Below are 23,993 nucleotides of genomic sequence, written 5' to 3'. Positions count from 1 at the left end.
ATGGCATGCAGGAGGCTCGGGGGGGGGGGGGAGGAAGGAGGAGTGAGGGCACAGCAGGCTCAGGGAAGGGGGCAGGAAGGGGTGGAGTGGGGGCAGGGACTGTGGCAGAGCCTGGGGTTGAGCAGTAAGCACCCCCCGGCACATTGGAAAGTTAGCGACTGTAGCTCCAGCCCTGGAGTTGGTGCCTATACAAGGAGCTGCATGTTAACTTCTGAAGAGCCGCATGTGGCTCCAGAGCCACAGACTGGCCACCCCTGCGATAACAGCTTTGTTACTACCCCTTTCCCTATCACCGACAGCACATTCCTTGTGCCCTACACCCCAGCCGGGCACAGGGAGACCCCCCTGGCTTGCGCGCCCAGCTCTGGCAGGGGCGTGGGGGTGGGGAAACGCCCCCTCGGTGCGAGCTGCACTGTGCATGCCCGGGAAGGGCTGCTGTGCACTGGGTGTGCTGGGAAATGTAGTCTCCGCCTGCTTGGCACTGCGCATGTGCGGCAAATCGCGGGAACCGGCAGGCAGGGGCACCTTGACCCTTTGTGTGGCTCTGCGGGGCTGGGAGCGACCTACCCTGCCCGTGGGCCTGTTGGGGCCAGCTTTCGGTACAGGCCAGTGTTCCTGAAGATACATGTGTCATGCATCTTTCCGGCCCACCCTGTGATGATGTGAGTGAAATGCTCTCAATGATCCACAAGCACCTGCAACACCATAGAAAAATACCCCTTCCTATTGATGTACTACGTTGCAAGGTGTTCCAGTGCCAAAATCGTGATATGCATGCCATCTATTGCCCCTCTGCAGTTAGGGAAACCCATTTCTGCAAAGCCATCCACTGTCACGCATATTGCCAGGAGTCACGGTCCTTCCTAGGAGGATGCGATTAATGACCCTGCACACTTGCGTTAACGCAGCCCCAACAGTTCACTTCCCGACTCCAAACTGATTCGTGACTGACCAGCAGAAGTCTGGAGTCACCAGCTTCCACACTGTGATCGCCACGCGCTTCTCCACAGAGAGGACAGCTCTCATTTGAGTGTCAGTGCGCCTCAGTGCTGGGGCGAGCTCTGCACACAGTTCCAGGAAGGTGGTCTTCCTCATCCAAAAATTCTGTAGCCACTGCTTTTCATCCCAGATCTGCATGATGATGTGATCCCACCACTCAGTGCTAGTTTCCTGTGCTCAAAAGCGATTGTCCACCAAGTGCAGCTGTTCCGTGAATGCCAAAAATAATGTAATGTTGCTCCTATCCATTGCAGACAGCATGTCAGGCAACTGTGAATTAACTGCACTGCCAATCGCGATGTGTTAATGACATCCTGGGTGACGTGACAGCAAATGTGCAGCTGGTGGTTTAAAAATATCATATTGCCTCTATATAAATCCATGGTACATCCATATCTTGGATACTGCATGCAGATGTGGTCACCCCATCTCAAAAAGATATATTGGAATTGGAAAAGGTTCAGAAAAAGATAATTAAATGATTAGGGGTATGGAATAGCTTCCATATGTGGACAGTTTAATAAGACTGGGACTTTTCAACTTGGAAAAGACACGACTAAGGGGGGATATGATAGATGTCTATAAAATCATGACTGGTGTGGAGAAAGTAAATAAGGAAATGTTATTTACTCCTCCTCTTAATACAAGAACTAGGGATCATCAAATGAAATTATTAGGCAGGAGGTTTAAAGCAAACAAAAGGAAGTATTTCTTCACATAGTCAACCCATGGAACTCCTTACCAGAGGATGTTATGAAGGCCAAGACTATACCAGGGTTCAAAAAAGAACTAGATAAATTCATGGAGAATAGGTCCATCAATGGCTATTAGCCAGGATGGGCAGGGATGGTGTCCCTAGCCTCTGTTTGCCGGAAGCTGGGAATGTGTGACAGGGAAAAGATCACTTGATGATTACCTGTTCTATTCATTCCCTCAGGGGCACCTGGCATTGGCCACTGTTGGAAGACAGGATACTGGGCTAGATGGACCTTTGGTCTGACCCAGTATGGCCGTTCTTATGTCTTCCAGCAAATAAAAACAAAAGAGAAACAATAGAAAAAGGAATGGGAAGTTACTAGAATGCCAAGGGAGTGTAGGGGTGTAGCTGCAGTGAAGGCTAGTCTGCTATTTTAGGTATAGACAGACTAGTCAGGGCTGTCATAGCCTGCTGATGATGTGACTTCCTTCCCCAGAGGGGATCAGTCTTGGGGTCATGGTACATCAGTCTCTGTTAGACAGCTCGACCTCGAAGGTGAAGGATTTCCACCTTTATCTTGATCTTTACAATTGATGATTCCACCTTACCCCACTTTACAGTGACTCCCTGAAGTCTCCAGGCAAATCAGAAAACTCCTTAGATACAGACAATGTGTCCTGAGCCAGTTGAAGTGACGATCACTTTGGGCCAAAGTCACTTTGGTAAAGTCTCACTTCACCTAGGAGTTTTCTTAAAGTATTAATTGCCGAATCTGAGGGTTAAATGGACGTGCTCGAATAGCTTGCCTCCTCAAACTGAAAAGGGCCTTGGCACCTGTCATAAATATAAAGGGAAGGGTAAACACCTTTAAATCCCTCCTGGCCAGAGGAAAAACCCTTTAACCTGTAAAGGGTTAAGAAGCTAAGATAACCTTGCTGGCACCTGACCAAAATGACCAATGAGGAGACAAGATACTTCTAAAGCTGTGGGGGAGGGGGAACAAAGGATTCTCTCTATCTGTGTGATGCTTTTGCCGAGACCGGAGCAGGAATGCAGGTCAGAACTCCTGTAAAGAGTTAGTAAGCAATCTAGTTAGAGATGCGTTAGATTCTGTTTTGTTTAAATAGCTGATAAAATAAGTTGTGCTGAATGGAATGTATATTCCTGTTTTTGTGTCTTTTGGTAACTTAAGGTTTTGCCTAGCGGGATTTTCTATGTTTTGAATCTGATTAACCTGTAAGGTATTTACCATCCTGATTGTACAGAGGTGATTCTTTTACTTTTTCTTTAATTAAAATTCTTCTTTTAAGAACCTGATTGCTTTTCATTGTTCTTAAGATCCAAGGGTTTGGGTCTGTGTTCACCTATGCAAATTGGTGAGGATTTTTATCAAGCCTTCCCCAGGAAAGGGGGTGTAGTGCTTGGGGGGATATTTTGCCGGGGAGATGTTTCCAAGTGGGTACTTCCCCTGTTCTTTGTGTAACACTTTGGTGGTGGCAGTGTTTAACCTAAGATGGTAAGAATAAGCTTAGGGGATCTTTCATGCAGGTCCTCACATCTGTATCCTAGAGTTCAGAGTGGGGAAGGAACCATGATAGCACCCATGAAAAAAAATGGTTGCAAAAAACCCAAAACTTAAAATACCAGAAAAGCTACTATCTTGTACCCATCACCATTTTAAATTAAGACACCTCCTGACAGATGGGATATAATCTTTGGTTTGCAAACAAGAGAACTGGAGATTTCAGTGATTGTTACCTTATAACTGTGTAAAATGTTACACAACATGTCTCCTTACGTAATTTTTTCTCAACAGAAATATTATTTTAAAAGCTTATCAAAAATCCATTTGAAATAGAAATAATTAAAGTCTATACTAGGTCTTTATTTTGATATACACTATTTCTCCTACATACTACCACACACCAACCCCTTTTGAGTGAGGTTTTACTTTAGAACTCCTTAATGCAAAGAGGGTAAATTACATCAAATAAACTTTACAGTATTAATCACCTTTCATATACTAGTTGGAGGGAGGCAGGAGACAAAAACATAAGAATGGCCATACTGGGTTAGACCAATAGTCCATTTAGCCCAGTATCCTGTCTCCTGAAAGTGGCCAAAGCCAGATGCTTCAGAGGGAATGTACAGGTCAATTAGCGAGTGATCCATCCTGTATCATTCATTCCTAGCATCTGGCAGTCAGAGGCTTAGCCATCTTGGCTAGTAGCCATTGATGGACCTACACTGCATAAACTTAATCTAATTCTTTTCTGAACCCAGAAGAAAACCCAGATAACTTTCAGTGTTACAAATAAATTCATAATCAGTATAATCATAATCAGTCTCTTATTCTGCAATAAACTTTATGTTTAATTCCATTTTCACTAGTAACAACATATCTGAAGGCTACACAATTTTATCATCTGTGTTAGTTTTCTCTGAATCCCCTTTTCCACCAAGTAAGTCTTGTGTAAAGTTGTGTTCTGTACTAACATAGGTGCCTTCTATTTCTGGGAGCTCATTTCTCTCTGGGTCTTCGGTCATAAGTGTTGGTGGACGTCATCTCAAATGTGTTCTCATCAGGAGAAAAAGCACTTGTATTCTATTTTCACAATTTCTAATCTTTCAAAGTTGCAGGAGATGGAGAAGCAATGCAAATTCATAGGGCATGGGAGCAAAACTGAGAGCCAGAACCATGGAATCAGGACTCAACAGTCATCAGTCCTGCAGTCTGAGCTTGGGAGTCTGACATTCATTCCCTCATTGGTTATCATCACTTGCACAGCATGGAAGTGCTTCTTCTCTGACAAGACAGCGAGATTGGGATCCATGGGGAAGGGCTGTCCTCTGAAGGCATCAACTGTTTCTTTCTTTGGCTCATAAAACTCTGGATCCAAATGGTAAAGGACAACTCCCCAATATCTTACCACAGCACCGTTTGAACCAAAATCTGCCACTAAACTAGGAGATAGTGTTCTAAAAATAAATAGCTTACCTGAGCCTAAAGTTACGCTAGTTTCCATCTCTGGGGTAAAAATCAACAACTGGGTGCCTATTATTTCTACTTAAAATCTAGTCTAATCCTTAGCCATGGCCAGGGTAACTTTACTTCTTTGGAGTTGAATCCTTTACCACATCACAGAAAATCTCAGTAGTCAGAGTGAGGAATCACCTCCCCAACCAAGCATGCCCAGTTTATTTATTTAATCTGGTGGCAAAGATATGAGCCTGGATCACAAGCCGTGAAAGTTACCAAAGGTGGGGTATCTATTAAAAATAGATCTACTGCTGCAGCTATCTCAGATTCACAACAGATTTTATTTTATACACATTTGCAGCACCTATAAGGTGTAAACTCAGCAAAAATACCACTTCCATTTTCTCCATCTCCGCATCGGTAGGAACTGTGTTCTCAAATAATACGCAATGTGCACTTGATTACGAAAGAGAGATCTTCAGAAGACACCTTCTGTTAGGCCTAGGCCATAATTGCCTTGCGACCCAAATACATGGGCATTTTGCCGAGTTCCGAATCAATTACTGTGGAATATTGTCCTTGAATCATCTAAGACAATATTGACCCAAACTATATGATCACATTTTTATTCAATTCCATTCCTTAGTTAGATGTAGAATTTTTAAAATGCTACTGTTTCTCTGGTAGCAAATCCAATAGCTTTGAGTATTCATTCCTGACGACTGAACTGCTCTTGAACTTCCTCCATGTCATAATGGATGAGTGGAAAAATAGACATGCATGAAAAGAAATTGTTTTAGTAAATGGTCATTTGTCTCAAACTCCACCAAAAAACTGAACTTCACCCTATCATAAAGAAACTAAAGTCCACTTATGTTATCAAATGCCCTCAGGAAAGAGAGAAACCCAAAACACACAAGAGAATAAGATAGTTTCAGTATCATATAAAATGAAATTCCAGAGCATCTTACATCTCATAATGCCAAATTAGAATAGATTTTCCTATTGCGCTGTCCTCTGATCCATTCAAACCTTCTTCACTCAGCATCACCTCATTACTATTCTGTCATGCTAGTTCCTTCCCATCTGGAAACAATCCCAGCTCAGCTGGAAAAATCCTGAAAGCAACTTTGCTAATAGACAGAAACAAGGATTAAAGCACAGAAAGGTTAATCTGTTTGGGATCTTTTCAAATTCCCCCTGTAGGTCTGTGACACTCATTTCCAGCCCCAACAAGTCTGATTTAGGATCAGAGCATGATACCTAAGCACAGAGAGCTGAGAACAGTGCTTCATGTGACACTTCAGGAGCTGGAGAGATAGAACATGGAGAGAAGAAGCTATTGTGACTCCCTCCTGGCCAGAGGAAAAAACCCTTTCACCTGTAAAGGGTTAAGAAGCTAAGATAACCTCGCTGGCACCTGACCAAAATGACCAATGAGGAGACAAGATACTTTCAAACCGGGGGGGGGGGGGACGGGACAGGACGACAAAGGGTTCTCTCTGTCTGTGTGGTTTTTTTGCCGGGACCAGAGCAAGAATGCAGGTCAGAACTCCTGTAAAGGGCTAATAAGCAATCTAGTTAGATATGTATTAGATTCTGTTTTGTTTAAATGGCTGATAAAATAAGTTGTGCTGAATGGAATGTATATTCCTGTTTTTGTGTCTTTTGGTAATTTAAGGTTTTGCCTAGAGGGATTCTCTATGTTTTGAATCTCATTTCCCTGTAAGGTATTTACCATCCTGATTTTACAGAGGTGATTTTTTTACTTTTTCTTCAATTAAAATTCTTCTTTTAAGAACCTGATTGCTTTTTCATTGTTCTTAAGATCCAAGGGTTTGGGTCTGTGTTCACCTGTGCAAATTGGTGAGGATTTTTATTAAGCCTTCCCCAGGAAAGAGAGTGTAGGGTTTAGGAGGATTTTTTGGGGGAAAGACGTTTCCAAGCGGGCTCTTTCCCTGTTATATATTTGTTAGACGCTTGGTGGTGGCGGCAATAAAGCCCAGGAGCAAAAGGTAAAATGGTTTGTACCTTGGGGAAGTTTTAACCTAAGCTGGTAAAAATAAGCTTAGGGGGTTTTTCATACAGGTCCCCACATCTGTACCCTAGAGTTCAGAGTGGGGAAGGAACCTTGACATGTGGTAGTGATCGATCCCTGAATTGATACCTGTACTCCACCTTGGGAACAAGAGTAAGCAGAGTCGACGGGGGAGCCGCCACAGTCGACTCACCACCGTGAGGACGGCTAGGTAAGTTGAACTAAGATACTTCGACTTGAATAGTGAATACATGAACAGTGTAGCTGAAGTTGTGTATCTTAGTTCAACCCTCCCAGCATAGCCCAGGCTGAAGAGTGATGGAGATCAGGTCAGCACAAGGGGAAAGCTAACCACAACCACTGCACCCAGGTTATGTCTGCCCTGAAAAGAGCTGTGTTTTTACATCAAGATAGCTAATTTGAGCAATTTAGGCCGTGTCTACATTGGAGACCTTATAGTGGCACAGCTGTACTGATGTAGCCGTGCTGGTGTAAGATCTCTTGTGTAGTTGCTCTATGCTGGTGGGAGAGAGCTTTCCCATTGATATAATTAAACCACCGCCAATGAGCGGCGGTAGCTATGTCAGTGGGAGAAGCTCTCCCGTTGACATAGCGCGGTGCACACTGCCAATTATGCTGGCAAAACTTATGTTACTCAAGAGTGTGGGCTTTTTTCACACCCCTGAGTGACATAAGTTTTGCCGACATAAGTGGTAGTGTAGACATGGCCTAACTCAATGTACAGTTCTAGTGGAGACAAGGCACAGTTTTTATCTCACTGTAGCTAGATGAGGTCAACCCTCTCTCCCCCAACTCGGACTGATGGATATTTCTGCCAGGAGGGGGACACATTCCCATAACTCATAAGACAAAGGAGTTCATAGAAAGGATCACAGGATTCACCCCTAAGTAAGGTGAACTGCAAAAGGTAGAAGGCAGCAACTCACCCGAGGGGAGCTGGGAGTCAACAGTAAAGGAAATGGTGCAATCAACCTTAAAGATCAATATGTGGGAATTAGCCAATATATTAAAAAAACAACCAACCAACCAAAAAATCCACAACAAAAAAGAAACAAAAAAATCTTTGGACAGCCCTACTGAATACAAGTATAGCGTTATTCTCCTGTGTGGATTCTCTGATGTGAGACAAGCTGTGAGCTATAACTGAAGCCTTTATCACACTGAGAACATCTATAGGGTCTCTCTCCAGTGTGGATTCTCTGATGTATGATAAGCTCTGAGCTCCGAATAAAGCTTTTCCCACACTCACAGCAAGTGTAGGGTCTGTCTCCTGTGTGGATTCTCTGATGTATGATAAGCTCTGAGCTCCGACTGAAGCTTTTCCCACACCCAGGGCAGCTATAGGGTGTCTCCCCTGTGTGAATTCTGTGATGTGCGGCAAGGTTTGATCTCCGATTGAAGCTTTTCCCACACTCAGGACATATGTATGGTTTCTCTCCCGTATGGATTCTCTGATGTGTGATAAGGTTTGAGTGCCAACTGAAGCCTTTCCCACACTCAGGACATGTGAACGGGGTTTCCCTTGTGTGGCTTCTCTGATGTGTGATCATCTGTGAACTATCAGTGAAGCTTTTCCCACACACAGGGCATGAGTAGGGTCTCTCTCCTGTGTGGATTCTCCGATGTGAGACAAGATGTGAGCTATAACGGAAGCCTTTCCCGCACTCAGGGCATCTGTAGGGTCTCTCTCCAGTGTGGATTCTCTGGTGCTTACTAAGATCTGAGCTCCGAGTGAAACTTTTCCTGCACTCTGGACAAGTGTAAGGTCTCTCTCCTGTATGGATTCTCTGATGTCTGATCAGCTCTGAGCTCCGACTGAAGCTTTTCCCACACTCAAGGCAAGTGTAGGGTTTCTCACCTGTGTGGATTCTATGATGCATGATAAGGTTTGAACTCCGACTGAAGCTCTTCCCACACTCAGGACATGTGTATGGTTTCTCTCCCGTGTGGGTTCTCTGATGTGTGATAAGCTGGGAACTATGAGTGAAGCTTTTCCCACACACAGGGCATGAATAGGATCTCTCCCCTGTGTGGATTCTCCAATGTGAGACAAGCTGTGAGTTAGAACTGAAGCTTTTCCCGCACTCAGGGCATGAATAGGGTCTCTCTCCTGTGTGGATTCTCTGATGCGAGACAAGCTGTGAGCTAGAAGTGAAGCCTTTTCCGCACTCAGGGCATGAGTACGGTCTCTCTCCAGTGTGGATTCTCTGATGTGTGACAAGCTGTGAGCTATAAATGAAGTCTTTCCCGCACTCAGTACATCTGTAAGGTCTCTCTCCAGTGTGGATTCTCTGATGCTTATTAAGCTCTGAGCTCCGAATGAAGCTTTTCCCACACTCACAGCAAATGTAGGGTCTTTCTCCTGTGTGGATTCTCCTATGTATCCTCAGCTCTGAGCTCCGACTGAAGCTTTTCCCACACTCATGGCAAGTGTAGGGTTTCTCCCCTGTATGGATTCTGTGATGTGTGATAAGGTTTGAGCTGCGACTGAAGCTTTTCCCACACTCGGGGCATGTGTATGGTCTCTCTCCAGTGTGGATTCTCTGATGTATGATAAAAACTGAGTTATGTTTGAAGGTTTTCCCACACTCCAGGCAGATGTAGGGTGTTCCTCCGGTGTTGATTCTCTCATGTCTAATAAGGTCAGAGCCTCTACTGAACTTTTTCTCTTGTCTGTGCTGACTCTCACAGACATTTGCCTGTGCACAGCTCCAAGAAACATTCCCTTTGGATCTTTCCGATAACGTCTCATGTGCTTCTACTTGCTCAGCATCGTCTTCTTGAGGATTCTCCTCCTCATTCTCATTCACCATCCCATCATCAGCTAGGATAGAAAGAGAAACCAGACATAGGTCACTTCCTCTGTGAGAAAAAAAGGGAACCTCGGAGAGAGGAGTGGAAGAAAGGGGGGAACAAACAAAAGTAAGTGACAGAGAGATGAAACAAAGAAAGAGCTGTATCTCCCCCAAGCCTTTCCCCACAGGAGAGAAAGGAGGGGATCAATTCTGGGTCTAAATCTCAACCAAACACTCAGGGAGAAAATAGATTGGAGAGGGAGCTACTGTCAGGCATGAGTCAGAAGAGGTAAGAAGCCGTAAGTGAAGTCTGCCATGAGGATGCCACATCTCCTGAAAACAATCCTGAATTCAGAGAGCTCACAAGGGCTTAGTAGGAAACTCAAATATTTCCTTAATTCAGGGACAGATTTGGTGTTGGTTTAACTGATTCCTTACCTGTGCAGGTGTCTCTCGGGGTTTCTCTTTCCTCAGAGTCCTGGAGGTCTGGGACCCATGGCTCCTCCCCTCGTTCCAGGCAGGAGATCACATCTGGTTTGGAAACTGGAAATCCTGTACAAGTGACAGAAAACAAGCGAGATCAATTGAATTTGTGGGATACTTGTATCACATTTTGGGGGTGCAATCCAGACCTCCGAAAGGTTGTGTCACCACCTGCCCTGTAATCCTGGGTGCCTCACATTGCTTTGGTGTTGTAGCTCCCAACCTGGGCCGCTGACAAACAGCTTACCAGCATGCTGGTCACACCCTGAGTGTTTGTGTAAGGCTACAGCCCTGACCCAGCAGCCTGTGAGAAACAGTCCAGTCTCACTTTGGCCTCCACCAGCCTGGGTTACTATGTGCAGGGTGGCCCCAACATACTCCCAGTCCCTAATTTTCCCCAAAATGTGTGTTCTGCACTGGCCAGCCCTCTCCTGGACAGTTCACATCTGAGAGGTCCGTTGACCCTCAAGGGACCAATATTCAAGAATTTGCTACTTTAACTGGAATTACCACACAGTTCAATTTAAAACACAACACTGGATTAGTTTTGATTACAAATAAAAAGTTTATTTAACTACAAACAAAGAAATTTTAAGTGAGTATAAGCATAAAGTATTAAAAGTTAGAAATGGTTACAAGAGAAATAAAGATAAAAATGCTTTCTAAAACTTAACAAGCACAACTTCGTTCAAGGTAAAATCCTGAGCACGTGTGCCCAGGGTTGAGCAAATTGTCAGGTCAGGATCTCCACCAGAGTCAAAGGGCTGGTTCCTTTGTCTTCTTCCTTTCTCTCTTTCACCTAAGAATTGCCTTGGGGTGGTTTTGCCCTGACTTTTATAGTCCAGTCACCCTTTGAAATGGATTCTACTCAGGATTGCCCCTCAAAGCAAAGTTTATTCAAACAGCAAAGAAGGTGACATGGAGTCTAGTGGCGAAGGTGGAGCCAGGCTCATTCTTCTCTCCAGCGTATGCTGAAATGCAAATTTGCTTTGGCTCCTGCCATTTCCTCCTCTTGCTGTCTCAAGGACCCTATTACTTATATGCAAATTGAGGTAAACACACATTCCCTTGTTTAGGTTAGACTGGGTTAACAACTTTTGCCTAGTCATGGCTGTGTCAGTTTGAACATCTACTATCATCATCATACAGGGGAATTCATAACTTTACATACAACGTTGTTACATACATTTCACTGAATTATTGACCGGTAAGTTATTGGTTTTCAAGTGATACCTCACAAGGCATATTTTGTACAAAGGCTATTACAGTGGTGTGTAGGGTGCGATTACAGGGGTGCTTTCACTCACATCTTGTCACAAAGATTCCGTTTAACCCCAGTTTATTTTAAGGGGTAACATCCCCAAGCAAGCTTCCTTTGCTCAAAGCAGCAGGATAGTGAGCATTATCAATCATATTTGTTGGGATGGTGCTGAATTATTATGAATGACTGTGATTGATATGAATGTAGGAAGGCTGGAGACGTCTGAATTTGCTAAAGGATTCTGGGACCAGGGTTCTCTTAGTATCAGATGGTATGCTGAAATTGCACTTGAATGCTAACACAACTATGGATTATGAATGGTTACAACCAGGGTGTGTGTGCGCGTGTGTGTTAGTTAGCTGGAATTTTGGTCATGGTCAGTCGATGGCCAGCTCACTAAGTAAATGCGCAGAAAACACCTGAATGGTGAGCATGGTACTAACTGACCTGGATTAAGATGACCCTTTGGGATGGCACCACCCTAACAGCTCAAGGGAATGATTGATGAGAAAGTATACACCAAGTGATCTTTGGTCTCTGTCCCTCTTTAGCTCTCTTCCAAAAATATTGATTAGGAAAACAAGTAATGAAATGCCCACAGGGCATATTTCAGGGGCATGCGACTCGTTTGAGAGCGAGGGGTATAAGTACTAAGAATATCACAGGTATAGCAGCAGTTCCCAATTAATATCTGAAAAGGCCTGTGATGCTGTAGAACAGGTAGGGTAGCCAAAACCTTGCTACAAAGGACTTTTGTGGGAGTTCTGAACCAGAGGGTCTCCGGGTAGCCAACACCCTGCTTTGGGGGACATTCAACAGACCAAGTACCTGAGAAGAGAATAAAAGACATCTCCATCGAGGTCTGGTAGCTATACCTGCTTTATTTGCCAACTGTGTAGGGCTGTGATAAACGAAGCGGGGGGAAGAGGGAGTAGCTCCCTTTTATGGACACCCAGCTAGCCAGTTAGCTATAAAGTCCTTCTTGGTGGCTGTTCTCTGCTTGCTTTACCTGTAAAAGGTTAAAAAAGCCCACAGGTAAAAGGAAAGGAGTGGGCACCTGATCACAAGAGCCAATGGGAGGGCTAGAACTTTTTAAAATTTGGGGGAAAACTTCCCTTTGGCTGTTGTAAGAAATAAAGTGGGGGAATAGCTCCCTTTGATGGACACCCAGCCAGCCAGTTAGCTGTAAAATCCCTCCTGGTAGCAGTTTTTTACTTGCTTTACCTGTAAAGGGTTAAAAAGTCCCCCAGGTAAAGAAAAAAAGTGGGCACTTGACCAATGGGAAGGGAGAACTTTTTAAAATTGGGCAAGAAACTTTCTCTTTGTCTGTTCTCTCCGGGCTGAAGGGTCAGAGCAGCCATGCTATATGCAGCTAAGCCAGGTATGATTATAAGTCATCAGATCATGCCTAGAACTACTTATATGAACTCCAATGTGTCCGTAGATCAGAATGTTTAGCTAGAGGCGACCAGGGTTATTTCTTTTATTTCTTATTGGCTTGCGGACTCCTCTGTGCTAACTCCTGATGAAGTGAGCTTAGCTCACGAAAGCTTATGCTCAAATAAATTTGTTAGTCTCTAAGGTGCCACAAGTCCTCCTTTTCTTTTTCCAGATGCTTTTGTTTGCTTGTAACCTTTAAGCAGAACTCCCAAGAAAGCTATTTTGGGTGCCTGATTTTTGGAATTGCTCTTTTAAAATCTAGCAAAAGCCTAAGTTACAAATGTATTTTCTTTCTTTTTGTTTTTAATAAAAAATTTACTTTTTTAAAGTAACCTTGATGGGTAGATGCTGCCACCACTCAAATGCATGGTATGGCTGAACGCCGCATCAAGTGGACCTAACCCTGACAACAAAGTCAGGGATGAGGAGGTGGAGTTAGCAGATGGTGTGTAGCCCATGGCTAGGTTTCCATTTGGGGTGGCGAGTCAGGAACTCTGCTGCATTCTGGAGGTGTTTAGCCAGTCCCAGGAGTCCCACTCCAGTGGGCAAGAAGCAGGAGAGGAGACCTCTGGGAAGTGATTTTTTGAGTTGATGCTGCATGGTTATGATAGCCAACTTTCTTTTGCTTTGTGTAGTGTGGAAGTGGGTGAGGGGATAGAAATGTACAAGACTATGTTGCTGTGTGCTTGGTATGTTACAAGAGGTGTATTTTACTGTAATGATTCGATGCTGTGTGTGAACTAACAATAATAAGTCTATGTAATTGTTGTGCTTCTGCAGATGTGGCCTTCAGGGGAACCCCCTACACACTGGCGGAGTGCCTCTGCAAGATCAGAAAGCGACCAAGACAGAGCAAAGACGACATATTTCAGGAGGTGCTGCAATCCCTCCTTGTGATTTACTGCCCCTTCCCTCACCCTTCACAAAACATGACCCTAGTTTGGGTGGCAGGGGTCAGCACTGACCTCAGAAACAGCAAGCCTGAGACACCGGACAGCAGTAGTGGAAACACCGGGTAGAGGCGGGGGGAGGAAAATGTTGTAGTGGCCACACACCACCCCAAGCACACACACCCCCCGAGCCACTTCTGCCAAGCTGGCAGTTTGGGATGGGGAAGCCTGGTCCCCAGCCTCCAGCCAATGTCCATGTTTCAAAGGGGAGGTGAGCATGGTCCCCTGGCCACCTCTAGTTCTGCTGCAGGTGGCTCCCCTCCTGCTGCAGATGGTCCGGTGCCCCTGCCCCCATGCCATACTCACCATAGCTGGGACAGCAGACCAGCTCAATAAATACCTTGTAGAAATGAAAATGTTCTGCTTTATACTGGCATGGATTCAGTGAAGTGATTTCTCTATAGAAATACTGCACTACAGCCCGGCTCTGCCCTGACAGTGGTTCCTTCGTGCTTTGGATGTGTTATAACTGAAAGTGTGGCCTTCAGCTCTTCCTCCACAGCGGCAGAGAGGCTCTCCCAGACAAGATGGAGACAAAAGAATATGTGATATGTTTAACTAGATAATGAATGCCTCTGGAACAGTATACACAGCAAAGGGCGTGGAGGATTGCTCTCAGAAAAAAGGACATGGCGAGAAGGTGAGCATCACAGGAGAAAGACCGTGGCCCATTGCAGGAGATGCTGGGGATTCTGAAGGAACAGACATGTTGAGGCTTCTGGTTAACCTTCGGGGGAAAAAACCCTGAGGCTCGACTCCCTCTTCGGCCCCTGCAGAGCAACATTCCAACATCACTGTACTCCCCCTGGTCCCCCACCTCACGTTCCACTAGGCAAAGGGGGCACTGCAATATCCTCTCCACTCAACCCCAGAGGAGGGTGCCAAGAATAACAGCTGCACATGTGCTGATGTATGACAGGCAAGGCTGCTGTACTTTTATAGAGAGGATGTATGTGTTTTCCCTACTCCCAATTTTATTCCATCATCTTTCCAAGGTTTAATTCTTAGACAGATCTTTCAGTGTTTATGTCTGTGTGCAATAAAAGTATGCCTTGAAAATGAAATCATCTTTATTAATTCAAAGCATGGGGTGAGGGGAGGTGGAAGGATGTGCAGGAGAACAAAGAACAGCAGTCACAGCAAGGTTCAGACTATGGGTAGGAATGATACAGAATAGCAGCGCACATTATTGTAGGTCATTACTAAAATGAGTTTCAATCCTTTCCTGAGACACATTGCTCCACCCTGAGCTCTTCTTATAGACCTGGTATTTGGCTGCTCAAAATTAGCAGATAGGGGTAGGGTGTAGAGGTGGATTGGCTGTGGAAACTTCTCTCTCTTTGCTTCACATATATTATGAAGCACACACTAAGCAGCTATAATCAAGGGGATGTTTTTCCCACCCTAGAGGGAAAGGATAGAGGTCTAACCTAGTGAGCAAAATGCACATTCACCCACCCTTCTGCACTTGCTGAACCTATTATTGAACCGATCTTTACTGCTGTCCACGTGTCCGGCTTCATGAACCACAGGAGTAAGGATAGGCTAGGTCTCCCCATATCACCATTGGCATTTCAATGTCACCAAGGGTGCTTTCGAAGTCTGGAAAGAAAGTCCCTGCTTGCAGCTTTCTGAACAGACCTGCGTTCTTAAAGATGTGCGCGTCATGCACCTACCCAGACCATCCCACGTTCACGTCAGTAAAATGTCCCCGGTGATCCACCAGTGCTTGCAACACCATAAAAAAGTTTCCCTTTCTGTTTATGTACTCTGTGGCAACTTGGTCTGGTGCCAAGATTGGGCAATGCGCAGGACATACTGAATTGTTTTGCTGTGGTGCGGTGATAGATGGCCCACATATCCCTGAGTCACTATTCTTCTTAGCAGAAGGCGATTAATGGCCCTGCCAATTTGGATCGCACACCCACGGTGGACTTACTCACTCCTAATTGATTCCCCAATGACTAGTAGCAATCTAGAGTTGCAAGCTTCCACACAGTAATCGCCATTCGCTTCTCCACTGTCTCAGTTTTAAGTCCCTGCAATTCAGGGCTGGGAAGAGCGCCACATACAGTTCCTGGAAAGTGGCCTTGCACATACGGAAGTTCTGCAGTCACTGCTCATAATCCCATACCTGCATAACGATGCGATCCCATCAGTCAGTGCCTGCTTCTCGGGACCAGAACCAGCACTCCACCATATTCAGCTGCAGGGCGACTGCCGACAGCAACCAGAAACTTTCGTTCCATTGTTTCCAGCCGTGCTACTTGAAGGACATTGAGAGGAACTGCAGTGTAGAACGTGACTCAGCTCTGGAAATATCCTACAGGATAAGGCAATGCTCACCACAATAATGCACAGCTGAGTGGAGTCCATGCTTCTCTAGAGATGGCATACCCAAGGCTATGCCAGCCTTTTGAAAAAAAGGCGCAAAATATTGTGGGCTGCAGATGAAATCAGGGGAAGGAGAAAACTGCATCATGGGATGTTGAAGCCATGATTCCAGTCACCCCTGTGAGAATGTTTTGGTCCCATGAGGCATTGCAAGCCTTTTCCAAAAACCCCTGAGGCGAGTTGCACTGCTCTCTGCATCAATGCAAGCGCTGCTAGTGAAGATGCACTCCACTGACACAAGGAGTGTGGTGTGGACACGCACAACCAACTTAATAACTGTGGCGGTCGGATGTCGAGTTAAGTTTGTAGTAAAGACACGAATTATGCCTACACTGCAATGTATACACTGCCACACTTTGTAGCATAATGAGAAGAAAAGATGTGTATCCAACTCCATGTGGCCACCTTACATATGTCCGTAAGGGACACGTCACGGAGTGTGGTGGTAGTCGATGCTGCCACTCTCATGGAACAGGCCCATATCCCACCTGGTTGGGACCATCCTGACAATTGATAACAGAGCTCAATTCACCCTGAGACCCACTTCAAGATTCTCTGTGTGGATATGGCCTGCCCTTTAATTCTCTCTGCTATGGCGACAAATAGCCGGGGAGATTTCTGGAATGGCTTTGTCCTTTGTAGGTAAAAGACCAGGGCCCCCTACGTACATCAAGGGAGCGAAGCTGCTGTTCCTCATTCAGAGCATGTGATTCAGGAAAGCAGGTAGGTTGAAATGGAAGCAGGAAACCACCTTTGGTAGAAATTTGGGATGCAGGCGAAGTGAGACGGCGCTCTACTTGCATTCAGAAATATAGCTTATGCACAGATGGTGCTGTGTGGAGGACTGCTCTGTCAGAACAGGTGGATGGGATCTGTGGACTATAGGATGTTTCTGAGGAGGTTCATAAGCCTGTTAGTGGTTAAACTGGGGATTTTGTAACACTGTGAGAAGATGGCAGGTGATAAAATATTTGCTTTGGTGCTGATGTATATATGCCTAAGGATTGCAGAGTGGCTATGGAATCTTTCCGTGAATGCAAGTAGTCATCCGTCTTTTAATTGAAGAGGTGTGATTCATCAAAAGGGAGATCTTCGATCGTGTTCTGCACTTCTCTAGGGAAACCAGGATTCCCTCCTTATGACGATTACAGTTGCCAAAACGCGCAAGGATGTGTCTGCTGAATCAACTGCAGCCTGAAGTATGGACTTTGTGACCAACTTGCCTTCCTCTATACTTGATAGGAATTGGGCATGATCCTGTTGAGGAAGCTCATTTGCCATATGTCCATACTGTAAGAAGTCGTATTTGGCCATCACTGCCAGGAAGTTCAAGATCCATAACTGGAGGCTGTCCAAGGAGAAAACCTTTCAACCCATAAGGTCCACTCTCTTGCCCTCCTTGTTAGTTGGGGTGGAACGTGGGTGCTGTTTCAGGCTGCTATGCAGTGAGCTAATCACCAGGGAATTGGGCAGAGGATGAGAGAATAGAAACTTGGAACCCTTGGGGGTAGGGGGGAGCACACTGTACCTCTTTTCTGTGTGCCATCCAACAGTGTGTGTCTGTTGGAGAGTGTCCTCCTTTGATAGGGCCACTCTAGCCGGTAGCAATGCGTGCAAAATGTCCAGCAGGTGGTGCTGCGTGTGCTGCACTTCCTCCAATAGTATTTCAACAGCATGAGGTATCCTTCGTAGCAGCTCTTGAAACTGAGAGCAGTAGTCTGGGGGAGAGGAGAGAGTTGATGACACCGCCTCGTCTCAGGATGATGGAGAAATCCCTCTGGATCTGTCAGTACCATCAGGGCCGGGCTGATCCCTGTTTCAAACGCCTGCTTGGCAAAGGACAGGTCTGTGCTACACGAGAGGATTCCCATGTTGAACAGGACTGTTCTGAAGACGAATATTGGGGCCACAAGCTCCCATATGGCCAAACCGGTTGATCCTGCTGTTGCAGCACTGGTGCCCAGGGACTCAGGTACCAGTAGCTCCTGGATTCAGTCCAATGTACTGGGGTGTTCCCTGGCCAAGATTCGACCGTGGCCCAGTGGTGACCTCCATGAGGTGCTTCTTGCAGAGGAGAGGGGGAGGGGCTCTGTCTTCCCGTGTACGGGCAGGGAAGTAGAGACAGATGCTGCACCTGGATGTGGTGTGGGTTTCCCACAAGCAGTACAGACAGCACTGGTGCTTGTCGTTGAGGGAGAACAAACTACTTTGAATCCTGTCCTCTTAGTCATAATCCAGCATCCTGACCTGGGTGCTGAAGGGAGGGGGGGGGGGAAGGTTTGGAGGGGAACTGCATCCTGAGCCTTAAGGAACTTTCAGAAACAAGAAAAATCACTATAGAAACCAGGAAAATTTTCATTATAGAGAGTATCCAGACACGGCTGCTGGGGGCGAAGTAGGGAGTTGGGGATTGTTTGGTGGGAAACTGCCGGAATGGCGTCCCCAGTCCTTAATCCTACGAAACGTTCAGAAACCAGAAAACTACTACATAAAACCAAGTCCTTGTAATCAGAGGCCTGGACCTAGCATAACCCACAGCCATCTTGTAGGCTCAGCCACCATAAGTGGCAAACAAAACTATAGAGTCAGGGGAATTCGGCCTTGACATAGGCAGACAGATAGAAAGTATTAGCTGCAGCCCTATGAATTGGGAAGAGATAGATATTCACAAAGTCATGAGAATGGAGAGAGAATGGATAAGTTAGCCTTGAGTTTCTGCAGTTTCTGTCTGATAATAAAAAGTTAGAAGTTTTGCTGTTGCTAAAGAAATTTTAAATAGTTAGAAAGTATACTTTAAATAGACAAAGAGTCCCGGACTACTGCTGGTTAAGCAAATTCTATCCTGACAGTAAAAAGAAAAGCAGTACTTGTGGCACCTTAGAGACTAACAAATTTATTAGAGCATAAGCTTTCGTGAGCTACTGTAGCTCACGAAAGCTTATGCTCTAATAAATTTGTTAGTCTCTAAGGTGCCACAAGTACTGCTTTTCTTTTTGCAAATACAGACTAACACGGCTGCTACTCTGAAACCTATCCTGACAGTGTATTCCATTAACAAAGCATAAAGATAAGTAGACCTTGAGAAGTTTTAACTAACTTTGAAAAACACCAAAGCTAATGAGTAGGCGGTCTTAGGCATGTGAACCCCTGCATAGTGAAAATGATTGGATAGTGTGTTTGCATAGCTATGTCTTAAGTATAATAATTGGTTAAAGGATAGATAAATCTTAATTTTAACTAAGTAATGGGGGTCAGAAGTGGGGCTCGTTGGAACTTAACTCCGAGATACAGCTCAAGACCAAAGGTGCCAGGACTTTTACCCCTGCACAACCATATTGTGCAGAAGCCCGAGCCCCAGATGAGAACAGATCCTGACTGGCCACCGGGAGACGTCCAGCTCTGGAGTGGTGTGCATTAGATGCTTGGCGTGTGTATTCTGTAGATTTGTTGCTAATAAATACATGCACATGTTTAAGGATATTACTGTGTAAGACACTTTCACTGGGAAAAGGCTCTGCAGACCTGTAGAACCCTGAATCCACTAAGAAGGGATATTAGCCCTGAGCCTAGGGAGGGATAAAGTTGGGCCCCTTGTCCCTGCGTATACACAAGGATGGGTAGGGGGTGGGAGCTTTAAATTGTGCGGGTTACATCCTGACTAAATAAGGAAAATGCGTCACCACGGACGAGGGGACAGCAGAAGCTCTGACTTGGAACATGTGGCGGTGAAAGGGAACTGAAGACGCAGGCAAAACCACAAGGCAAGGCAAGGGCGCACACATAACACCACAGACACTACTACTGTAAAAAGCTCCGGTTCTGGGAGCATGGCACATGCAGATTAGCCTCAGTGGAATTCAATAGGGACCATCACTCAAAGAAGAACCTGCTTTAATCAACACATACGGAACTCTGTAGTGTAGCCATAATTAGGTCAGCCTAGCCATCACTTTAGACTCAGCTAGGTCTATGGAACAGTTCTCAGTTGGCCACTTTCAGCCATAGCACCTATAGTGTAGACATGCCTTTAGTTCCAAGAGAGATCTCTGTGTGAACTCCATGACAGCTATGTAACAAAAATACTTCATGTGTCCTGGTCTTTACATTCAGATTATAATAATATCAAGCACAGGGGGAAACTGAGGTATGTACTGGAATCATAGAAATATTTCCAAAATTCCCACATCCAATGGTCATAGCCCTGGGAGATAAAGCAAAGTATTGGGTTTGGACTTTAATGTATCCAATAAGGATAAATTAAATAATTAAAAAAATCCTTTTGTGCCATTGGTCATTTAAAATTTGTGTACGTCTAAAAATGATACTGGGATGGGACATAAGCCAAGCGGTGTGGGAGGCCGGACACAGAAACCAGTCTACACATGTATGAGTTGTAAAGGTATAGAGTTATTACTACAGAGATTCTTCAGAGAACCCACAGCTTCCAATAACCAACGGGACAGGAAGGCTTACCCAGTGAGGCCAAAAACTCATAGTTCTCCTGCATGACATCTCTGTAGAGGGCTCTCTGAACGGGGTCCAGCAGAGCCCACTCTGACTCGGTGAAATACACAGCCACCTCCTCGAAAGTCAATGGCGCCTGAAAGAGCAAGGGTCCCCCACTTAGTACTTTAGTACAACCCCAGGATTCATGGGAGAGCAGGAACAGGAAAATAGAAGCTCTGGGAATGACAGGGTAGCACAGTCCCACCCCCATCCTGAGCAGCCAGGAGGCACCAGGTTGAGGGAAGAAAAAGAGAGCCCCTCACACTGGTCAGTGGACAGAGGTCTTCATATTCATCACACACCCAATAGCCAGAGATTGATACAGGAAATGGAGTCCCCAGGAGAGTCAGGGACAGCGGGAATATACAAATATATTGGCGGGAATCCCAATATCCCCCCATAAAATTATATAACATATATAAACAAACACCTGAAAGGAAGAGAAAGTTGACAGGAAAAAATGTCAGAAGCTTAGAATTGTAGAAAATTACTAAGGTAAGGCAAAGAAACAAATGGAGAAATCTCTGGCCAGCAGAATTAAGGAAATATGAAGGAGCATTGTGCTTATTTTAGTATATACTAACAAAAAGATCCTAACAATTTTATTGGTCCATTACTAGACAGAAAGGGCAGAAACATCAATAAATAATAATAATAATACCAAAGAAGTAAAAATGTTCAGTGACTATTTCTCTCCTGGATTTGGGGAAAACAAACAAATGATGATGTGATATGTTTATGACGACAACGACACTTTTCATTAAAATAGTAATTCACGAGGATGTTAAAAAGTAGCTACTAACATCAGACATTTTTAAAAACAGCAGTTCCAGTTATCTTCCATTCAAGAGTTTTAAAAAAGCAGGCTGAGGAGCTCTCTGGAGCATTAATGCTGCTTTTCAATAGCTCTTGGAAAACTGAAAAACTCCAGAACACTGGAAGAAATCTAAAGTTGCCCCTATATTTAAAAAAAAGTGTAAAAGGGATGACCAAGATAATAGCCCAGGTTTGATGTCAGGCAAGATAATGGGGGGGGGGGGGAAGGAGGGTATTAATAAAGAAATAAAAGAGGGTAACATAATTCATTCCAATCAACATAAGTTGAGGGAAAACAGATCCTCTCAAACTAATTGGATTTTTTTTTTAAGTTCAGAAATTTGGTTGATAAAGAAATAGTGTTAATGTAAAATACTTTGATTTCCCTAAGGTATTTGACTTGGTACAGCATGATACTTAAACAACTACAACAATACAAAATTAAACATGACATACACTACCTAGATTCAAAACCAGCTGATACATTTCAAAATGTAACTCTAAATGGTCACGTGGGTGTGTTTCTATTAGGGTCCCACGGGGATCGGTTATTAGCCCGTTGCTATTTAATTTGCTTATCAATAACTTGGAAGAGAACATAATATCACAGATGAAACATGCAGATGACACGAAGTTTGGGAGAGCGGTAAATAATGAAGAGTGTCAAATAATGAAGTGTGTCAGCTGGTTCGGGCTGCAGCATTGGGAGTCTGGGAAGTTTTTGTAGCCCTGGCCAGGGGGTTATTTCCTGTTCCACAAATAGGGGAAAGTTCCACACCCAAACCCAAGGATCCTGCTCCTTCAATGTGGGACCTAATACGAATTTATTCTGGCAAGTTTGTCCCTTCCCTTTCCCCACCCTGCGTATTTCTTGCCCTCTCCCACCTCCAGCAGCTCCCACCCTCCCGTACATTTACTGACCATCTCCCTACAGCCACAACCCACCAACCATCTCTGTGATAATCCATACCTCAGATAACTCTGCTGCAGCCATTGCCTTTCCTGTGGAACAGTGGGACGATCTGGAGCAAAACACTGACGTTATTCTGTAGCCTGTCAGAGCAAAAAGAGCAATTGGAGAGATTTCAGAAGGGGCTTTTGTCCATTTCACACATAGAGTCCCCCCCAACCAGACTTTTTTCCCTGGAAACTGACATTCTAGGCTCTGCCACACAGGAAAACAGTGACTTTATTAGAGGTAGGTCTTCCCACCAGGATTAAACCCTCACAGATGGTCTACACTACAAAGACCTGGTCTACACTGCATTGAAAGTGTAGCTGCATTGCATGGACTTAGTTGCACATCTCCACACTTGAATTAGTCTCCCACCAATGTAAACTGTCCATTATGCCAACACGGTAACACAAGTTCCCCAAGCAATGTTGAGCCCGGGTCAATGTACTGAGGTCAATACAGTGTAAGTGTAAACATGGTATGTATCTGATGAAGTGAGCTGTAGCTCACGAAAGCTTATGCTCAAATAAATTTGTTAGTCTCTAAGGTGCCACAAGTCCTCCTTTTCTTTTTGCAGATACAGACTAACAGGACTGCTACTCTGAAAACTGTAAACACTGCGTTACCCTACCAGTTCTCCAGCAGCTATCCCACAATGGCTCAGGGCAACAATTTCCCACCTAAACAATGAGAAACTGCTGCAGATAAAATGGGTGGGAAAACACCCCAAAGCTGAGGAGATTTTAAATTGATAGTGGAGAGATCATGCGAAAAAATCTGAGGAGAAAAGAGAATTGGTCAATAATTTGAGAGAAAACAGGGAATTTACATGGATTTCCTATCCACATTTCATAGTCAGAGAAAAGGGGCACACTTGAGAAGACTGTTGCCAATTTCAGAGGAGGGGAAAGCAGAGGAGATTTCACCCCCCTCCCCCCCGCAAGCCCTGTCCTGCTGAGAGATGGTGAAATCTGCCATGTCACACTCTCTCCACCCCCCCTCCACCTCCGTTTCCCCCTTTCCCTTCCTGACACCCGCACCCTCCAGACACACAAAGGCCAAGCCCCACTGAGGACCCGTCTCCTCCCCCCCGCTTGCTCCCTGGGCAGAGCCTGGCGGGAGCCGAGGCAGCGACATCACTGCTGCAGAGGCAGCTCGCAGCCTCCCTCAGGGCGCTCACAGCCAGGGAGCGGATTCCCGGGGGCTGTGAAATCTCAGGCTCCCGGGGCATCTGTGCAGAGTCACTTCCCGGCCCGAGCCCCGCCCTTTCCCCGCGGGCTCTGGCTCAGCGGTTGGAGCAACAGCCGGGGCCCCCAGCGACCCCCCCGCATCTCCCGCCCCCCGCCTTGTCCTTACTGCGGGGCCAGTCCGGACACTGGCGTCCCTCAGACCAGCCATGGCGGGGGGGGCGATACGGGGCCGTTAACGGCTGTAACGGGCGAGGGCGGAACACGGCGCTGTGAATGGGGGCGGGGCCCGTCATACGCGGTGCGGGGGGGGAAGGGAGGCTCCGCGGCCGGGCCAGGCTCCGCGGGGGGGTCCCCGCCCCCCCGCACTCACCCGCTGTCGGTCCTCCGGCCCGGCTCTCTCCGCGTACGCAGGACTAGGGGGCAGGGAAACGGGCCCCCCCGCCCCCCGGCGCGAGCTGCGCATGCCCG

The 23,993-nt window shown here is 45.6% G+C and overlaps 1 protein-coding gene across 2 annotated transcripts; it reads right to left on the bottom strand.

Annotated features, from left to right (window-relative positions):
* Nucleotides 1–4,048: 4,048 nt before the first annotated feature.
* Nucleotides 4,049–23,833, bottom strand: LOC119849373 (zinc finger protein 883-like). 2 transcript variants are annotated; one of them, XM_043503791.1, is made up of 6 exons: nucleotides 23,692–23,833; nucleotides 22,351–22,433; nucleotides 20,532–20,658; nucleotides 9,969–10,082; nucleotides 8,286–9,559; nucleotides 4,049–8,201 (listed from the first exon to the last, which is right to left on the bottom strand). In XM_043503791.1, the coding sequence occupies exons 1-6, from the start codon at nucleotides 23,816–23,818 to the stop codon at nucleotides 7,830–7,832; spliced, it is 2,097 nt and encodes a 698-aa protein (XP_043359726.1). In that variant the 5' UTR covers nucleotides 23,819–23,833; the 3' UTR covers nucleotides 4,049–7,829. The 2 variants fall into 2 exon arrangements, with proteins under 2 accessions (XP_043359726.1, XP_038242277.1); XM_038386349.2 differs by having other exon boundaries at nucleotides 4,049–9,559.
* Nucleotides 23,834–23,993: the final 160 nt, after the last annotated feature.

The sequence above is a fragment of the Dermochelys coriacea genome, chromosome 28 (assembly GCF_009764565.3).
Source record: "Dermochelys coriacea isolate rDerCor1 chromosome 28, rDerCor1.pri.v4, whole genome shotgun sequence".
Lineage (NCBI taxonomy): Eukaryota > Metazoa > Chordata > Testudines > Dermochelyidae > Dermochelys > Dermochelys coriacea.
The sequence above is the reverse complement of the archived record's forward strand: the minus strand, read 5'-3'. Positions and strand labels throughout refer to the sequence as shown.